Here is a 19,489-nt window from a genome sequence, read left to right as displayed (position 1 = left end):
TTTATTTTAAAAAGTTTTTTTTATTTATAAAAGTGGCCCCTCATCACATACATTTCTGCTAAGCTACTCCCTCCTCCTCATTGTGCTCGCCAGGTTCAAGGCTCAGCTCAGAGAACAAGAATGATAGGTCTAACAACATTAATTATGAAGTTAAAGCTCAATACAAAACAGTATAGAAATGTAGACACAATTATTCACAGCCCAGCAGAAGTGGGACTTCTCTAGTTCCAAGACAAGAGATTTACGCGTAAAAGCAGGTACAGCATCAAGAAGACAACCGGCCCCTCTTGCACATGGTGGAGTCACCCTAACACTGTTTCAGCCACTTGGCAAGGATATGCAGACAGGCGTTTGTGGGCAGCAAAGCTACGGGGTTGCTGGCACATCTGTTTCATCGCCCTAGGATGGGGTACTTGAACAGTGCCATGATGGCAGCACTGATGAGACCAGAAATTGGGACTGTGACGAACCAGGCCATGAAGATGTTGCGGAACAGGCGCCAGTCCACGGCTTTCTTGGAGCGCAGCCATCCCACAGAGACCACAGAACCCACCTGCAGCAAGGGACAAAGCACAGGTCTTTCACATGCTCTCCTGACAAGGGATAAGATCTGAAAGTCCCAGGCACCAAGGCAGGCGGGCCCACAAAGGCTAGTCAGAACAGTCCAGAATTCATTCAGTTCACAAAACGGTGAAGAACTCTCCATTACCTTAGAGCTCAAATGAATTTTAAAAGCAAGCTTAATCCAGTTCTCAAACTGAGACAGAGGCAAAAGGGAAAGTGTGCTAGGACTTGGATCTGCAAGATCAGGAATCAGATCCCTGCTCAGCCATGAAGCCGAGGTGGCCTTGAGCAAACAACTTTCTCCCAGGCCCAGGTATGAGAATAAAAATGCAATACCCCACCCCGGTTCTTGAGCCAGCCAAAATCTGCCACTCTATAGACCCACTTTCTTCCTAATGCCCACTTGTAGAGCCCGAGCCTCAACTGGACTGCCCTTGACAGTGACATAGATCCAAGTGTTACGCAGAGAAGCTCTTCCACTTACCTTGCAGTGAGTCGTGCTGATAGGCAAGCCAACATTTGAAGCAATTACTACAGTCAAAGCAGACGCCAGCTCAATGCTGAAGCCACTGTGGACAAAGAGCTGGTGTTAGGCTGAGCCACTGGGCAGCTTCAATATATCAGGGTTCCCAAAGTGGAGCCCAAGGTTGTCACAATCCCCACCCCTTCCATTTCAAGTTGTTTTTCCCTTTTGCTGGGGCTGGGAAGCGAACTGCAGCCTCCAACTGCCCTGTCATTTCTCCTTCTTTTACCCTGCATGGGCTCACAGCTCTTGCTCATAGGAAAGGCAGTTGGAAGCTGACGCTCTGCCTTCCAGCTGCAGCTAAAAGAAAAGGGACCCTGCAGTTACTGGTAACCATGTAACATTTGGCTGCCCCACTCTACATTATTCCGTTTTGAAGTCTAGCTGTAAGCCTGAATTGACATCCCAGGATGACACACCCACACTCTTCAAGGCCTCATTCAGGGCTGGCAACAGAGTCAAGGACACAATATTAAATTATCCATGTCTGGCAATACCACAATTTACGCTCACCACCCTCTGGCAAAGGAGCACCCAGCCTTCCTCTTCCTCCTGGAGCTTCCAAAGGGGGCTGCAATTATCCTGTTACCCCTCCCTCTGCTCTAAGGTTGGAGGAAGGGGTGAGCGCCTTTGGCTGCTGCACAGGTGAGTGATGCAGAGCACCTTGGCATCCGCAGAGCCAAACACACACCTTTATGATAAGTGAGAGCCCTGAAGAGATAGAGTGTCCTAGCAGTCACATTTTTTTGCTCTGCTGCCAAGACTGAAACAGCAAACCTTTACACATCAAGGAGGCTAGAGGAAAAAGCCCCCAGGGGAGGCTGGCGCAGATGAAAGGCTTGTCCGCTGTGCACAAGGCACAGCTACTCAGTTCAAAGGCTGAAGGCTACAAAGCGCTAAGCAAACTCAGGAAGGGCATGAAGCAAAGCTGAATAAACTGAGCAGGTATGAAGAAAACACGCAGCACTGCCAGAAAGAGAACTAGCTCCAAGGGTGAAAGGAACAAGGCAGATAGTTGAGGCGTTGTGGAATCAAAGTTGAACCCCCAAAGGCTCATCTAGTCCAACCCCATGCCATGCAGGAACCACAGCTCAAGAATCCCTGACAGATGGCCAGCCAACATCTGCTGAAAAGCCTCCAATGAAGGAGTGTCCACCACTTTCAGGGGGTCAAGAGCATTCACTAAAGAAAACTGCTTCAGAAGAAGGCATGGCTGAAGCTTTGCTGGGGGTTATTTTTCTTGTCAGAGACGGTAAGCTTGCATCAGGAAGACTTTAGGTGTGATGACAAACCTTCACACTGATGCTTACATAACAGAGTTCTAAACACCTTCAAAGCAAGTGGACAAACCCAAGACCTTTTCAGCTAATAGGGTCCTTACATCTGCCAGCTCCATTCCAGCCCAGCCCTCCAAACCACACAGTTTACTTCCCCCCCTCAGCGTGCTCAGTATAAAGCAAAAAAGCTTTCCACTTTACCTAGATGGTGTGATGGGAGTGAGATCCTTCCCCATGGTCTGAATGACCCTCCTCCCCCAGATCCACAGGCCAGTGCAGATCCCGACACCACCGTACAGCAAGAGCCAAATCGGTGTCGCCACCTTTGAAGACACGTCGCCTGTTCTGTAGACCAAGTACAGGGCAACCAGAGGACCAATCGCATTGCTGCCAAAAGGGAACACACAGGGATCAATTAAGTGGAAAGACAAAGAAGGGAAAACCCCAGCAGGGAGCCATTTTGCCAAATGCTCCATTACAGGCAGGGCCTTATGGGAAAACAGAACTTTCTAAACCACTCAAGCTGCCCAGCCACTGACCTCACATCATTTCCCCCATGGGCGAAGGACCCAAAGCAGGCCGTCAGGATCTGCAGGAATTGAAAGAGGAGGGACACCTCTGGCTTGTCCTGGTCGTGCCACTCATCCAGGGAGCCGCTGCTGCCACCCTTCTCTGCCTGGCTCAAGTCCACGTCGGCTGGGTGGGGATCGGCCACAGCGTTGCAGTAGCTGGTGTAGCTGTCCATCCGGATCCTCTTCTTGGAATCTGATCCAGACCATGCCAGCCTCTCCGCCTCATCTGCTCCCTTTGGCTCAGCCTCCTTCACCCGGAACGAGTCCAGGGGCATTCCGCAGATGGCCATGGTGTATGAGGTGTAGCTGTTGTTGCGGCGCAGGGGCTTGCTGTCCGCTGAGGAGTCGCCCATGCAGTCCCCCACCTTGGCCAGGTGGAGCTTGTGCAGCAGTTCCTTGTAGAGGCCAGAGTCCTTGTGCACCGTGTGGTAATGCCCGCTGGAACTCATCTGGCTGCTGACAGCCTGGTTGAATTGGGCAAGGCTACCGTTTGGAAAGGACATGGCTCCTGCAGGCAGAAAGTCCGGGTTGGCACAAGAAGGGAAACTGCCCTGGCATCACAGCTCACACTTGCTTGAGCTACCCCACCCCTCATGCCCCGCTTCAGAGCCAACTCACCGCTGTCAATGCTGGTCTCCTTCATCTCCACCCTGGGCAGCCGCTCCCGCTCTGGAATCTCCTCCAGCTCTCCCAGGTTGAAGGAGACCATCCTTTCCTCCACAGCTGCTCTGTGGGGCACAGAAGATGGCTCCCCTTCGGTAGGGGAACCCCTCTGGTCATCATCAGCAATCTTATTATCCACCTTGGCCTCATCCTGCTCTTTCAGGCTGCTCTTCTTCTTCATTAAGGGACTTTCAGAGGGACTTGATTTGATCTCTTCTGCAGAAGGAAGTGAAGTTGCAGGAGGACAAGAGAGAAAGCCTTCATAATGTGCATCAAGAAATGCCTGAAACCTTGCCTTGCCTCTCTGTTAAAGCAGCAGCCCTGAGCTAGTAGGTTTTGAATCCTGTTTATAGCATCTGTGAAAACACTGGGCAAAAGAAGCTGAGGACGTGCACAGGGTTCTGCATCCAGGGCTTTAGATGTGACAGACATGCCTCTCTTGGGTATCCCTTTCCTACCACCTATGTGCATAGAGTTTATGTCTGCCTTTTCTCACTTGGCCTGACACAGGGAACAGATAGAAGCGCACACAGAAAAGGCTCTTAAGTTCTCAACTGCACAAAATCCAGAAGACATCCATTTGTGCCAGTCAAGTGCCCTGTGGGAAGATGCATGAAGGGCGCTTCATGTTTAGATTACGTTTGAAAGCAAACAGCCAGCCTCTCACTGCATTCAGATATACATTTGCAAGCTTACACTATGTACAATTCTAAATGTACTTACGTTCAATTTTCTTCTTCATTCTTGGACAGACAAAGAACCAGACGATGAGAGCACACACAACAGCGCTCCCCGCCGATATGAGGACGATGCCCCAGACGGGAAGTTTGTCAAAGCCCAGCACTAGGAAATAAAACAATGCATCTTGAAAACCCCAAGGCCGGCGGGGCCCTTCCCAGCACAAAAGAGCTCTTCCCCAGCTGAATAGAAGGTTTAGTGACCAGGGTTTCTTGCTCTTCTGAGATCTGCAACATCTATGTCTTCCATATCAACAGGCCATGAAGTCTAGCATTCAAAGTTACAACTGCAGCTTAACAGAAGTAAAAGATACAACCTGCCAGGTTACATTCTTTCCATCCAACATCCACATGCTCTAAAACCCTCCCTCCGTTAACAGTGTTTGTGAAGCTTGGAAACAGCTCCACTCACATTATCAGGCTTCCCAAACCTGTCTCAGACTCACAAGAGTCTTTTTACAGAGTTAGCCCGAGAGCGCTTCAATTGGCCCAGCTACAGAAACTTCAGGGTCTCTCACAGCATAAGGCCTCCTTTACAGAAAAGGATTTGCCCTGCTGGAACTAGGTAGTTCAAATTAGGTCTTAGCCTCCAACCATAACACACCTGGATGCAAGTTTCTTCTCCCTGCCCACCCCCGCCCATCGCTTCCATGGTTAGCTGCACTTTTTGTTTACTTGGCCCCCTAAAGGCATGAGGCTAGATGCAGAATGTGTCAATAGCAACAAAAGGCTCCGAGGCAAAACCAGGAGGGAGCCCGCAGATTTGTGATTGACATTTATCTGACCCCCAAGTACCACAGAACAACTGTGGCGCAAACTATCCCCCATTCCAAGTGGGACATGGTGCCATAGCCTACCCTTGCTCCATATTCTTTGTGTCAGAGCTGCCACCGTCTCTCACCTTGAGGCAACCAATATTCAAATCTAAGCTTTTAACCTTCATTAGACAACTTGAAACTTAGAATTGCTGACACCCATCTGCTTTCCACCAGGCACAACCTAATCCTACATCTTAAGTACTGAACTAGAAGGCAGCTTCTTTCTCCTACTCTTAGTAACAGACAGTTTAAGATTTCAACTGAGAGACCCCAGAAAGCCACAAGAAAGGACCATGGAATTCCTCTTCAAAGTACTTGGTTGCCAGCAGCTCTTCTTGGGGGCGGGAGGATAACAGGATGAATTATTTGGGATCAAACGCAATCAAGGCATCATCGGAAAAAACACCACAGGGCCTCTTGCCCTGCCGTGAGCCTGAATTCATTAAGCAGAATGTTGAGAAGGCCCCCTTCTTTCTCAGCAGCTGGCATCCCAGGTCTCAGCAAAGAGGCAAAGGGGGAGGGGAAGAGGAGAGTGTCAGGATTTGCAGGTAATTAAAGGAGGGAGCCTGTGGCACCCCAGTATCAGCAGTTAAGCTGTCAGAATCTGCAGCTTCTGTGAGGACTAAGGAGAACAGGTCTCTACTAGCCATTTAGATTGTGAGCAGGCAGGCCTCTTGGGTAGGAGGGAGGAAACTATTATCTAGGGTTGAGCCTGCAGCCTTCTGTAACTGGCCCAGGCCAGCTGCCTTCTAGGAGAAGTCATTCCTGTAAAGCAAAAGGGGTAAAATTCTTTGTTTGATTGAGAAGTTAATAAAGGGTTATAAAAATTCAAGCTCTTGTTTCAATGTCTACTTACAAGGCGCACCACTGTACATAATGGAGAAGAGGTTGATCCCGATTGTACAGGCATAGAAGATGGGCAATGCACGCAAACCATTCGGAACGGGATCTACCTACAAGACAAGGAGTTTTGCAATAGGCAAACCCAGGTCCCCTCTGCTCACAGCAATACCACATAAGTGAAACATTGTTCAAGCCCACATTTCTGTGGGGAATTCCCCACGTTTACAAATGCATTGCTTTGTAACTATCATAGCATGATTTAAAACAATACAATTGAAACTGGGTCTGTGAAATGAATACAATGCTACTCAAATCTAGATTCAAAATTGCCAGTGGCAATTCACTGTTGCCCCTCCCATCTAGTCTGGGCCAGACTGTGGACTACAGATCTATTCAGCCATGTGCCTGCATGAAAAGGAACAACCTCTCAACAGAGAACTCTGGACAGCTGTAACAGAGACAATTCATCTTTTAGAGAGATGTGAGAATCTGCTGCTGGGGAAAACTTAAATTACATTTCACATAAGCCACATATGCAATTTTTTAAACTGTGGTTTACATAACATTTGTTCTGCCTAGAACACTAAACTATATTTTTTTAAAATTCTCTTCAGCATAGTCAGTGCCAAGGAAAGGAAAAATGCCATCACTTGGCAAGTGTCCAGCCAAGTGGAAGCTGTCCACAGACTGACACAAATTAAAAATTACACTAGGCCTGCAGGCTACCTTTGGGGGGGGCACATTTTGCAATCCATTATTAGCATTCCAGCTTCAGTTAATAAAGCTTCTAGACCTCATGGCTCTCAATGTGAGTTCTGACATGCTGGCAGCAGCATGTTTCAGGAGTCCCCACCCACCACATTCATCTCATATGCACATCAGGTTTTATTGGGAGGAAGACCTACCTTGGAAAGAATGAACCTACGGACAACAAAGAACAGGACAGCAGACATGATGCCAGAAAGGAGGGGGGAGATGAACCAGGACAGCACTGGAAAAGAATTAAGGACACACTAAATATTTGCTACTGCAAGACAATGCTGTTGCCACATTAAAATTGCATACTGAAATCAAGGCCTGCATATATTAAGGAAAAGATGGCCATAAGGTTATTGCTTACCAACTTTAAGCAATTCCGACCACTTGACTCCTTCCTGTCCTTTGGCAACGAGAGAGAAGCCAATTGTCGCCCCGACAATACAATGTGTACCAGAAATGGGAAGCTTCAAAAACGAAGCCACTAGTTGCCAAACAGCTGAGCCTAAGAAAGAAAGGCAAAGTGGTTAAGAGGAGTTTGGGCAACCACTGAGCCACTCGAAGTGTTAATTCATAGCCAGACGCCCAGGATGAACAATGTGAGCCACATTCAAGTGCTTTTAAGTTTCAAAGCGCAGGCAAGAAGGAATGGATGTTTTACTCACCAAACATGGCACTGATGGAGCCAGCCATGAGAAGCTCTTGGGTGCTGTTGTACATTTCAACGTCTATCAGCCCCTTCCGGATGGTCTCGCTTACTTTGGCTCCAAGCAACACAGAGCCCACCGTCTCAAAGATAGATGCCAGGATGCAGGCTTGCCGGAGGGTCACCACCCCAGAGCCCACGGCGGTGCCAAAGGAATTTGCTACGTCATTGGCACCCACTGAGAATGCCAGGATGAAGGCAATGATGAAACCTAATATCAGCATCCAGAGGAAATCCACCAAGGGGCCTGAGGAGGCCGTGCCGCTCAGGGCAGTGGTGATGTAACTCCTCACAGTGGCGGTGGTTGTCTCCATGATAACTAACTTTGGTGGTTCCCAACAAGCAACTCGTTACTTTGATGTGTAAACAAAAACTGAGGTATGATTTTTAAAATACTGTAATAAATAGTGTTACAAAATTAAATACAGCAGGGCCAGAAAGTCACTGCTATAAGCTGGGTATGCCAGTCTCTGTGGTCAAGTTCCTTTGGCTGAAAGAGATGCTCAGGGGTGCTGCCTGGTCCGCCATCCTGCTGCGAAAGAGGAGGAGGAAGAAGGACGTCTGTGCGAAGAAGGAGGCAGCAATCGGGGGTCTCTCATCCTGGAAGGAAATTGGAGGGGGTGGAGAGAAAAGAAGAAAAGCCTTGTGTCAGTCAGCCCATGCCGCCCACCACATGGAAGGTCCGTAGACCAGGTAGGAAGAGGAGACTCCCTGCCTCAAGCCCTCAAGAGCCATGGCTGAGGCAATACAGTGGTACCTCGGGTTACATTCGCTTCAGGTTAGACTCCGCTAACCCAGAAATAGTACCTCGGGTTAAGAACTTTGCTTCAGGATGAGAACAGAAACCGTGCAGCAGCAGCGGGAGGCCCCATTAGCTAAAGTGGTGCTTCAGGTTAAGAACAGTTTCAGGTTAAGAATGGACCTCCGGAACGAATTAAGTACAGTGGTACCTCAGGTTAAGAACTTAATTCGTTCCGGAGGTCCATTCTTAACCTGAAACTGTTCTTAACCTGAAGCACCACTTTAGCTAATGGGGCCTCCCACTGCCGCTGCGCCACCGCCATGCAATTTCTGTTCTCATCCTGAAGCAAAGTTCTTAACCTGAAGCACTATTTCTGGGTTAGCGGAGTCTGTAACCTGAAGCGTATGTAACCCGAGGTACCACTGTACTGAGCCAGATGGACTAGGCACCCAACAAATACCTGGCCGACTCCAGGGGGAGCCCCTCACTCCGGCCAGGCGCTCAATGCTTCCTCCCCGCTCCGAGGGCGGCGCTGAGCCGGCTTCCGCGCGGGACAAAGAGGCCGGCCGGCCACACCAGCAGCCATACCGCCCGCCAAGGTCACCGGCCTGTCCTGACAGGAGTCCGGGGCGGGGGCTCGCTCGCTCCCTTTCCCTCCGGGGGCCGTCGAGCCCCTCCCCCTCCCCTCCCGGGGGACCCTCCCCGCCCCTCGCGCGCCGCCGCTGTGAGGGCCGGCAGACCCGCGTTTCCCGCCTGCGCCTAACGGCCGCTCCCGCCTGAGGGAAACCCGGAGGAGGAGGAAGAAGCGCCCGCCCGCCCGCCCGCTCTTTCTCTCCGCCTCAGGCCTCCGCCTCACCGAGTTGGGCCCGTAGGAGTGGCGTCGCCGGCGGAGTCCCCTCAGGTGGTCTGACCCGAGCGGCGGCTGCCCGGGAGTGTCGCCTGCTCCTCGCGCCGGCTGCTCCTCTCCCTTCCCTGGCTGGCGTCCGCCCGCCTCGGCCAATCAGCGGCGCCGACAGCGCTGACGCCCGACCTCGTGCGCACACGGCTCTGTCTCGGAAGGCGCGCGGGCCGCGCCTACTTATAGCCTGCGCCCTCGAAGGAGGCGGGGCCGAGGCCGCCCAGTCACTTCCTGCGCGGGACCAGACAAGGGACTGAGCGCGCGCGCGCGGGAGAGAGAGAGAGAGAGAGAGCGAGAGCGAGAGCGCGCTCTGTCCCGCCACACCCACCCGAAGGAAGCCACGCCCCCGCACCGGAGAGGCCTCCCGCGCAGGCGCGCCTCCCGGGAAGGTGCAGTGGGTGGAAGCCCCGCCAGGGGGCGCCCCGCCTAGCGACCCCTCGCGTGGAAGAGGCGTGGGGGGGAGGGAACGATCCCACCCACGGGCGATCCCCCACTCGCCGTTTGCTCAGAGGTGCCCCCAACCACCAATAGAGAGGGAAGCATGCTACCCCCCCAGGCACGCGCAGGCCCCCCCCCACCCGATCCTTCCCTCTCCCCCACCCATAGCTGTCAACGTTTCCCTTTTTTTAAGGGAAGTTCCCTTATTCCGAGTAGGATTCCACGCAAGAAAAGAGAAAATCATCATCATAATTTATTATTTATACCCCGCCCATCTGGCTGGGTTTCCCCAGCCACTCTGGGCGGCTTCCAACAAAACACTAAAATACAATAACCTATTAAACATTAAAAGCTTCCCTAAATAGGGCTGCCTTCAGATGTCTTCTAAAAGTTTGGTAGTTATTTTTCTCCTTGCTATCTGGTGGGAGGGCGTTCCACAGGGCGGGTGCCACTACCGAGAAGGCCCTCTGCCTGGTTCCCTGTAACTTGGCTTCTTGCAGCGAGGGAACCGCCAGAAGGCCCTTGGCGCTGGACCTCAGTGTCTGGGCAGAACAAAAAAGTGGACAGCTATGGCAGGCCTCTAGTTTTCTGTCTCTCTTGTGGGAAATGTGTACTTTTTGTGCTTTCTGCAATTTCTGAATACTGGGTGCTTTTTGTAGAATGCCCTCCTGGCACACCAGTGATGAGACACTAGGTTTTATTTCCTTCCTTCCTTTCTTTCTCTCTCTCTCTCCTCTTCCTCCCATGAATGTCTTGGAGCCAAGCCTGCCAGAGCCGGTGTCACTGTCATGGTGCCAGGCCAGACCTGTGGGAGGAAAAGGATCCTGTTTTCGTCCCAGCAGGGCCTGCGCCACAGTGGGCAGGCAAGTCATTGTGGCTTTGGGAGGGCAGGAAGGGCAGCCGGAGGGCCAGGAGACGCTGGGGAACAGACTGGCTCTTTTCTTCCATCCCTTGTGGTGTAATTTCCTACCCCTGTGCAACACAGCCAGGCCACAGACACAGAGCATGTTTGTTTTGCGCACACACACACACCTCCATATATCATGTGCTCCAGGCATGGCCAGCAGATGAAACCTACATTGAAAATAAACACCTGCCTTTTCAGTTTCTTTTACCTTTTTTCTGATGCTTTGGAGCAAACATCTTCCTCCTTTGGATGTAGTCTTACAATAGCTTTCCACTCTTGCCAAGTGGATTTGCAGACACAGCCATGTGGATTATGCTGTGGAAGGGAGCCTGAGGTGTGCTGGACCACAAAGCTCCAAAAACTTTTTTGGGGGTGGCTATTTAAAAAGCTATTTATTGACAAACAAGTATACAAACATAACAAAAAAGAAAGAAAACAATCAGAAATTTAAACTGTAAAGGACCACAATCTGGAAGGAGAAAAAGCGGTGCTTTAAAAAAAATGTTTAAGGGTACTCTCATTTTGACTCAAGAAAATGACTATTTTATAGTTAAAATCGGGAAAAATAAATACAGTAAATGGACAAAAGTACAAAGATTCACAAAATGTTTAGGGGTATGCGTACCTCTGTATGTCCCCCCCAGAAAAAAAGCACTGGAGAAAAGTACAGAGATCCAGCACAGCTCCAAAGGATAATAGTACAGTATTTAACAAAGGTTCCCTTTACAAATAGTAATGATTTATTAAAAAATAACAGCATTCTTCACCTGTAAGTTCCATCTTTATTGAGAACAAAGGTTCTATATAGTCTTAAATGAACCAGATATTTGCATGTACTGATGGTACTGAGCAACCCTATGCCTCAATATTTGTATAAGAAATAAAATGCCATATGCAAAAAACAACAACCAACAACCCACATTCAAGCTTTGCCCTTCAGATGCTTTGTGAGAGACGGGTAATTTGAACCCTGCTTTTTAAGGCTTGCCATTTCCCTCTCTTAGATATTTGGAAGTTCCCACCTGCCTCTGCCGTCCCCTATCCTTCCTCCTCCTCTTTGATTGACGCATTTTCTTCCTTGGTCCAGGATGTAGTTTGGAGCCTCATCAGAACATATGCTGCAGAGTAATGCTACGTGTGTCATAAATGTGAGATGCCACAGTGGGGAGTAAAGGCCATTGTTGCTTCAAAATCCAGACCGTAACCAGATATATATCCTGCTTGTCATATCTACCCTCATTTATTCACTAGAACTCATGGATATCTGATGAATCTTAAGACAGATAAAAGAAAGGACTTCTTCACGCAGCACGCAGTTAAACTATGGCACTTGCTCCCGCAGGAGGCAGAGATGGCCACCAACTTGGATTACTTTAAAAGAGGATTGGACAGATTCTTTTTTATTATTATTCTTTATATTATAAATTATATTAGTATTTTCCTCACAACAACAACACGAAAAATATCAAAAAATAACAATACACAAAAACCAACATTCAAAAAACAAAAAAACCACAAATCCATATCTTACAAGTTAATAATATAAACACTAAAAAGAAAAACAAACATTGACTTCCACCAATCTCTCATTGTGTCTTCCTGTTTTCCTGTTTTCCTGATCATCTCTATCCTAGCATCTAGATATAAATCCCTCTTTCTTATCCTTTCACTTCACAAGGTTATTCCAGGCTCGGCCAGATGTTCTGTCCTCGAACCTTGGCTTTTAAGGTATTCATTTAGACACTCCCATTCCTTTTTGACTTCACTTTTTGGTTTTTGTCTTATTATATCTGTCAATTTGTCTAATTCTAAATATTCTGAAAGCTTACATAACCAGGATTGGAGAGGGTGATGGATGGCTACACAATGGCTATGCTCTGCCTCCAAAGTTTGAGGCAGCAGTGCTTCTGAATACCAGTTGCTGGAAACTACAGGAGAGGAGATCACCCTTGTGCTCAAATCCTGCTTGTTGGTTTCCCACTGGGCCATCTGTTTGGCCACCGTGAGAACAGAATCCTGGACTAGACGGGCTCCCTTGGGCCTGATCCAACAGGCTCATCTTGTTGTCGTTTAGTCGTGTCCGACTCTTCGTGGGACCAGAGCACGCCAAGCACTCCTGTCTTCCACTGCCTCCCGCAGTTTGGTCAAACTCATGCTGGTAGCTTTGAGAACACTGTCCAACCATCTCGGCCTCTGTCGTCCCCTTCTCTTTGTGCCCTCCATCTTTCCCAACATCAGGGTCTTTTCCAGGGAGTCTTCTCTTCTCATGAGGTGGCCAAAGTATTGGAGCCTCAGCTTCAGGATCTGTCCTTCCAGTGAGCACTCAGGGCTGATTTCCCTAAGAATGGAACGGTCTGATCTTCTTGGGACTCTCAAGAGTCTTCTCCAGCACCAGAATTCAAAAGCATCTTATTCACACCAAGTCCTCCCACACTGAACCCTATATTGTTTGTGCAATTGAAAGTGGAAGGCACCAGACATCTTGAGGGTGAATTCAGACGTGACTTCCAAAGGCAGCACAGCTGGAGGCCAGAGCGGAGGTTCCCTCCAGAACAGTGTGGCAGGATCCCAGAGGAGCCATAACTTAGCTGGTCCACAGCTGGCTGCCTCATCTGTGCCGGCCTCATTACTCCCACACAGCTAGAAGGAGACAACCGAAAGTGACCCAACCAAGCTTGGAAAAGCTGCTCCACAATGACTCATGAAAGGGCCTCTTGTCTAGAAGATGAGGGTAGGTGTTTTGCTCCAGTCTCAAGAGGAAAGGAGTCTGGAAACACTGGTGGAAACAAGAAACAGGCCTTTGCAGGATGGAGCTTTTGCATCCCGACCTACAGAATTTTGTTTTGTGGTCTGAAGACATGGGACTTCAATCAGAGACAGCTATATTGCCAACTGAGGGCTTAGGTGATTGTTGTTACTTTTTTAAGGGTTTAGGCCACACACCCTAGCCTAGAAACCTGCTTCAGTGTAGGGGGGGAAATGTTAAGATGCTTATTATTAGCCATTTTTCAGGACTGATCTCAGTTCTGAAAAACAGGTTTCAGGGCTGGGGCCTGATCAGCACCTCTCTGGTTGCTCATAAGGATGACCCGCTGGATCAGAACAATGGCATCCTGTTCTCACAGTTGCTAACTGCATGCCCATGGGAGACCTTCAGGCAGGACTCAAGCATGAGAGAATTATTTCCGCACCTTGTGGAGTCCAGCAGTTGGGCTTGCTAACTTGCAAGAGCTTCTGGGCCAGACACTAGGCACTTCCTGTGTCCTGCTTTTGCTGTACAGTGGTACCCCGGGTTACAGACGCTTCAGGTTACATACGCTTCAGGTTACAGACTCCGCTAACCCAGAAATAGTCCCTCGGGTTAAGAACTTTTCTTCAGGATGAGAACAGAAATTGTGCGGCGGCAGCAGGAGGCCCCATTAGCTAAAGTGGTACCTCAGGTTAAGAATGGGTTCAGGTTAAGAACAGACCTCCAGAACGAATTAAGTTCTTAACCCCAGGTACCACTGTATTTCCCCTCTGAAAAAAGCAGAGCAGCTTTCAACAATTAAATGTAAAACCATACGGTAAAAAAGGGTTGCCATATGTCTGTAATTCCCCAGAGATACCCAGAAAACAGCAGTCGGAAGCAGCGTCCGGGCAGAAATAGCTGGAGTGCCTGGGAAAATCTGGACGTATGGCTAAGGGCTCCACAACTTTTGTGTCCGGATTATAACCTTTTGAAATATGGCAACCCTGCTAGAAACCGTATAAAAATTAAAATCAGAAATCAGTGAACAATTATGAAACGATTATGCATTCTTAATTGCCTGCACAATCCTGATGGAATAGAAAAGTCCGTAGTTGAAACAGAAAGCACCTGCTGAATCTCTCCTGGCAGAGCATTCCACAGAACGGGGGTGATAATCATTTTCCTGGCTCCCATCTCTGCCAGTAGCTTTTTAATCCCCAGAGGTCATCAGAAATTGCCCTGCTGTGATTGTACGTGGCCATCCTTCCTTCAAAGGCGACATGCCTCACATGAGGGGTAACTGGGTACTTAGGTTTCCACCGTTCAGCCTCGAGGAGTTCGCATGTCCCGAGTCACAGGGCTTAATGAGCCTAGTTGCGTAACCCCAGCGCATGTGAGCATGTCCTTCCAAGGTGAGCCCTACAGACTCCGCCTGCCCAGGGAGAAAGGGCTGCAAAGACCTCGTTGCCCTCTTGAAAGCCAAAGCCTCCCCACCCAAGATGTACCAACAGCTGCCGGCGAAAACGTTAAGAATTAACAGAGCCAACCCTTCTACCAGCCCATCTCCAAAGCTCTCCAGAGAGATGATTAAACTTATTCCAAAGTGTGTGCATTCATGTCTCTTGTTCCTTTCCACAATGAGGCAGCATGCAATTTCCCTAGTGGCCCAGGGTAAGGTTGCTGCCTCACAGTGATCACCATTCTGTTCATCTGTTGATGTTTCCCCCAGGTACCTGGACATGCAGACATACATTCCTGGTGATCCTATGTGCATTGGTGGAGCTATCTGAGAACAGACTGCCCTGGGCTCTTGCCCCAGGGAGCTGGAGCAGGACCGGCCCACCCATTGGCCTCACGGAGGCAGTCACCTCAGGCAGCAGGCGGGGGAGGGGTGGCAGATCTGGAAAAAAGGAGCATCCTTATGTGCTTTTGATGCTCCTTTGGCTGCAGATAGTAGTCGCCATTGCCACCCCAGTTATCCCTTGGGACGGGGTGTTCCCTCTGCCACTTCCTGCTCCTCTCCAGCCTCATTCCCCCCCCCCCCAAAGTTGCAGCATGCCCCACAGGCCACCTACAGTCACCTCAGGTGGTGGTAAAGGAGGTGAAATAATTTTTTTTAGGTCATATCTATCTATCATCTATCTATCTATCATCTATCTATCTATCTATCTATCTATCTATCTATCATCTATCATCTATCTATCTATCTATCATCTATCTATCATCTATTTATCTATTTATCTATCTATCTATCATCTATCTACAGCGGTACCTCAGCTTACATACGCTTCAGGTTACATACGCTTCAGGTTACAGACTCCGCTAACCCAGAAATAGTACCGCAGGTTAAGAACTTTGCTTCAGGATGAGAACAGAAATCGTGCTCTGGCGGCGTGGCAGCAGCAGGAGGCCCCATTAGCTAAAGTGGTGCTTCAGGTTAAGAACAGTTTCAGGTTAAGAACGGCCCTCCAGAACGAATTAAGTACTTAACCTGAGGTACCACTGTATATGAAATGTTCATAAATGTACCAACCAAGCGCATATATAGATGTGTGGACCACATTTCTGGAGCAGCACAGGAGGACTGCCCTGAAACCATTTTCACTCCCAAACGGACCAAATGTTTTCACTGCAAGGAGGGAGGAGGTGGGGGAGCCTCCCCGTTGTCTTTTTGTTCACAAATCTGTCTTAAGGGTATGTCTGTGTGTGAATAGGGTGAGCCTGTGACCTGGCTCAGGAACTAAGTATTTGTCATTACAAAACACTGGCCAGGCTCCCCAGGGTATCCAATCAAGTAAGCATTAACAGGTAACCTGCCAGACAGGAGGTAAACAACGCACTCAGATTTCTGTTGTAGACCGCCTCTTCTGTGATGTAGGTATGATGTATCTGTGGGGTGGTCTTGAGCTACACCCCTTCTGTGATGTAGGTATGATGTTTCCGTTTAATACAGAGGCGAAATGTATTGGGCCAGGCCTGAGCTGGAGGGAACTGTCCCTGCTGCTGGGCAGCAGGTAAGCATCACCCACCTTCTGTCAGGCTCTTTCCTGACCTAGGAGAGGCCTCCTTTGGGAAAGAGGCAGGAGGATCTGTGGAGGAGCCCAGCGCCACTGAGGAAGGACCTGCAAGAGTCCTAAGGCAGCCTGAGGGAGGGCCTCAGTATGGGGCTCCCCTCTCCTACGACGCATCCAGCCATGTCCTGAGCCCCACTGACACTCCCACTTCACCCACCAGGCCTCAAGATCAATAGCCAGAGGCTTCAGAAGCCTGGAGTCAGCCTACAAGCACTCATTGGGCTGCCCGAAGGCTCTAGCACAGGAGGAAGGGTCTGCTTGGAAGAAGGGAGAAGATCTGGCTGTAAGCAATGACTCTGCAGGTGACCAGGAAGAGGAAATGCGGCCATGAGGATGCTGGCCTCCTGAGCATCGTAGGGTTCACCTCACTTGCTCCAGTTCCTCACTTGTGGGGATAGCCATGGGAACCCTCTCACAGCCATGGCAGACTTCTCAGGCCATGTTGTTGTTGTTTAGTCGTGTCCGACTCTTCGTGATCCCATGGACCAGAGCACGCCAGGCACTCCTGTCTTCCACTGCCTCCCGCAGTTTGGTCAAACTCATGCTGGTAGCTTCGAGAACATTGTCCCACCATCTCGTCCTCTGTCGTCCCCTTCTCCTTGTGCCCTCCATCTTTCCCAACACCAGGGTCTTTTCCATGGAGTCTTCTCTTCTCATGAGGTGGCCAAAGTATTGGAGCCTCAGCTTCAGGATCTGTCCTTCCAGTGAACACTGAGGGCCGATTTCCTTCAGAATGGATAGGTTTGATCTTCTTGCAGTCCATGGGACTTGACCCTGGTACAAGTCCTTATTCTGAACAGGCTTGCAATGCTTCCTGATCTAAGACACTGCAGTAATCTGGTGTTAATTTGCCCCTCCTGTAAAAGGAGTGGGTTCCACATAGACAATAGTAAAAGCAACTTAGAATTTAGGAAACAAGCAGAGATAACCAGTTCATTTCTCACTAGCATTATATTATTTCAGCTTACAACTAAGTTTGACCAAACTGCGGGAGGCAGTGGAAGACAGGAGTGCCTGGCATGCTGTGGGGTCACGAAGAGTTGGACATGACTAAATGACTAAACAACAACAACAAAGTCAGGTAAGCAGAATACAGTGGTACCTCGGGTTACAGACGCTTCAGGTTACAGACACTTCAGGTTACAGACTCTGCTAACCCAGAAATAGTACCTCGGGTTAAGAACTTTGCTTCAGGATGAGAACAGAAATCGTGCTTCGGCGGTGCGGCAGCAGCGGGAGGCCCCATTAGCTAAAGTGGTACTTCAGGTTAAGAACAGTTTCAGGTTAAGAATGGACCTTACGAATTAAGTTCTTAACCCAAGGTACCACTGTAGCTGGCAGACACAAACTTGTAAGAAATGAATAATCAAGGTGTTCTTACCGAATTACTCATCTAAAATACCCCCTTCCCTTCTCCATAAGCTAACATTGGCCCCTGCCTTCCTCCACCTGGAGGACTGGGGTTTTTGGGGGGAAGTTTCGTTGGAAGCTTTTGCTGTTGTTATTGATGTTAACTGATATTACTGATATTAACTTTTTGTATCTTTATCTTTATGTGGAAATTGTTCAGTTTGGTTGTGTAGTTTTTAATGTGTTTTGTTTATTTTTACAACTACTTTGCTTTACTTGTAATTATGTAAATCTTTTCATACTGTAAGCCGCCTTGAGCATTGTTTTAACTGTGGAAAGGCAGCATACAAATAAAATGATGATTTTCAATGGCTGCTCCAGCACAGTGGCGTAGCGTGGGGGGTGCCAGGGGGGCCGGCCGCACCGGGCGCAACATCTGGGGGGGCGCGCTCACTGCCTCCGGAGTCGCCGAAGAGCCTCGGGCTCAGGCTGTAGCAGAGCCCCATGTCTCGTGGAACCGACGAGCTGTGCGCGCGCCCGGGCTGAAGGCGTCCGGCAGGCAGCGGCTCTCAGCCCCGCGCGTCAGGGCCGCGGAGGACGTGCCAGGCAGCCCCTCCTCACAGCCCCGCCTCCGCTGCTGCTGCTGCAGCTGCTGGGCCATGTTGCATTTTCCTCGCCTCTCTGCCCCCCTCCTCCTCCGGGCAAGCGGCGTGGTTTGGGCGGCAGCGCCAGCAGCAACTCGACTCAGATCGGCAGGTTAGGGGTTGGGGGGGGCGCAAATTACTTGCCTTGCCCCGGGTTAGGGGGCGCAAATTACTTGCCTTGCCCTGGGTTAGGGGGCGCAAATTACTTGCCTTGCCCTGGGTGCTGACAACTCACGCTACGCCGCTGCTCCAGCATGGACCCCTTTTTACTCTGTGCTCTGTAGGACCAGCCTGACAGCTTTGCTTCAGGTAACCGCTCCCCTCTCCCTTTCTTGCTCTACTTTTAGATTGAGTGTGTCAAACGTCACACATTCTCTGTCTAAGCTTTTGACAAGGAACCTCCTTGTCCTCTTTAGATCAAGCTGTGTTTGTAGCGTGCAAGTTGCTGCCTGCTTCTACTGTAACTTTGCTCTCTGAAGCAGCATTTACCGTATTTTTTGCTCTATAACTCACTTTTTCCCTCCTAAAAATTAAGGCGAAATGTGTGTGCGTCTTATGGAGTGAATGCAGGCTGTGCAGCTATCCCAGAAGCCAGAACAGCAAGAGGGATTGCTGCTTTCACTGTGCAGCGATCCCTCTTGCTGTTCTGGCTTCTGAGATTCAGAATATTTTTTTTCTTGTTTTCCTCCTCCAAAAACTAGGTGCGGCTTGTGGTCTGGTGCATCTTATAGAGCGAAAAATACAGTATATATGCTGTCAATTTCATCACTACTACTATTATTCCCCTTCGTGGATCACTGCCTTGCCATGGTGAAGGGGCTTGAATAACTCAGAGAAGCTATGAGCTATGCCGAGCAGGGCACCCAAGATGGACAGGTCATAGTGGAGAGTTTTGACCAAACGTGATCCACCTGGAGCAGGAACTGGCAAGCCACTCCAGTATTCCTGCCAAGAAAACTCCATGAGGCTCCAATACTTTGGCCACCTTATGAGAAGAGAAGACTCCCTGGAAAAGACCCTGATGTTGAGAAAGATGGAGGGCACAAGGAGAAGGGGACGACAGAGGACGAGACGGTTGGACAGTGTTCTCGAAGCTACCAGCATGAGTTTGACCAAACTGCGGGAGGCAGTGGAAGACAGGAGTGCCTGGCTTGCTCTGGTCCATGGGGTCACGAAGAGTCAGACACGACTAAACGACTAAACAACAACAACTACTACTACTACTACTACTATTATCTGAAGGCAG

At 49.5% G+C, this 19,489-nt stretch overlaps 1 protein-coding gene across 1 annotated transcript; it reads right to left on the bottom strand.

The window, feature by feature from the left end:
- Window positions 1–9,248, bottom strand: SLC20A1 (solute carrier family 20 member 1). Its single transcript, XM_081017387.1, has 11 exons — window positions 9,058–9,248; window positions 7,419–8,059; window positions 7,118–7,258; window positions 6,903–6,988; window positions 6,011–6,107; window positions 4,323–4,442; window positions 3,555–3,815; window positions 2,904–3,444; window positions 2,566–2,751; window positions 1,049–1,133; window positions 1–553 (listed from the first exon to the last, which is right to left on the bottom strand). Exons 2-11 carry the CDS (start codon window positions 7,771–7,773, stop codon window positions 392–394), a joined length of 2,034 nt encoding a protein of 677 aa, XP_080873513.1. The 5' UTR covers window positions 7,774–8,059; window positions 9,058–9,248; the 3' UTR covers window positions 1–391.
- Between the last annotated feature and the right edge of the window lie 10,241 nt (window positions 9,249–19,489).

Source organism: Podarcis pityusensis, assembly GCF_964106645.2.
Source record: "Podarcis pityusensis genome assembly, chromosome: 8".
Lineage (NCBI taxonomy): Eukaryota > Metazoa > Chordata > Lepidosauria > Squamata > Lacertidae > Podarcis > Podarcis pityusensis.
The sequence above is the reverse complement of the archived record's forward strand: the minus strand, read 5'-3'. Positions and strand labels throughout refer to the sequence as shown.

Bases quoted from the DNA above. Each gene is read 5' to 3' on its own strand.
- SLC20A1 (XM_081017387.1), bottom strand. From the start codon at position 7,773: ATGGAGACAACCACCGCCACTGTGAGGAGTTACATCACCACTGCCCTG. The intron at 7,259-7,418 runs GTGAGTAAAACA...TTTCTTTCTTAG, and splicing joins CTCCATCAGTGCCATGTTTG to GCTCAGCTGTTTGGCAACTA. The intron at 554-1,048 runs GTAAGTGGAAGA...CCCTTGCTGCAG, and splicing joins TCAGCACGACTCACTGCAAG to GTGGGTTCTGTGGTCTCTGT.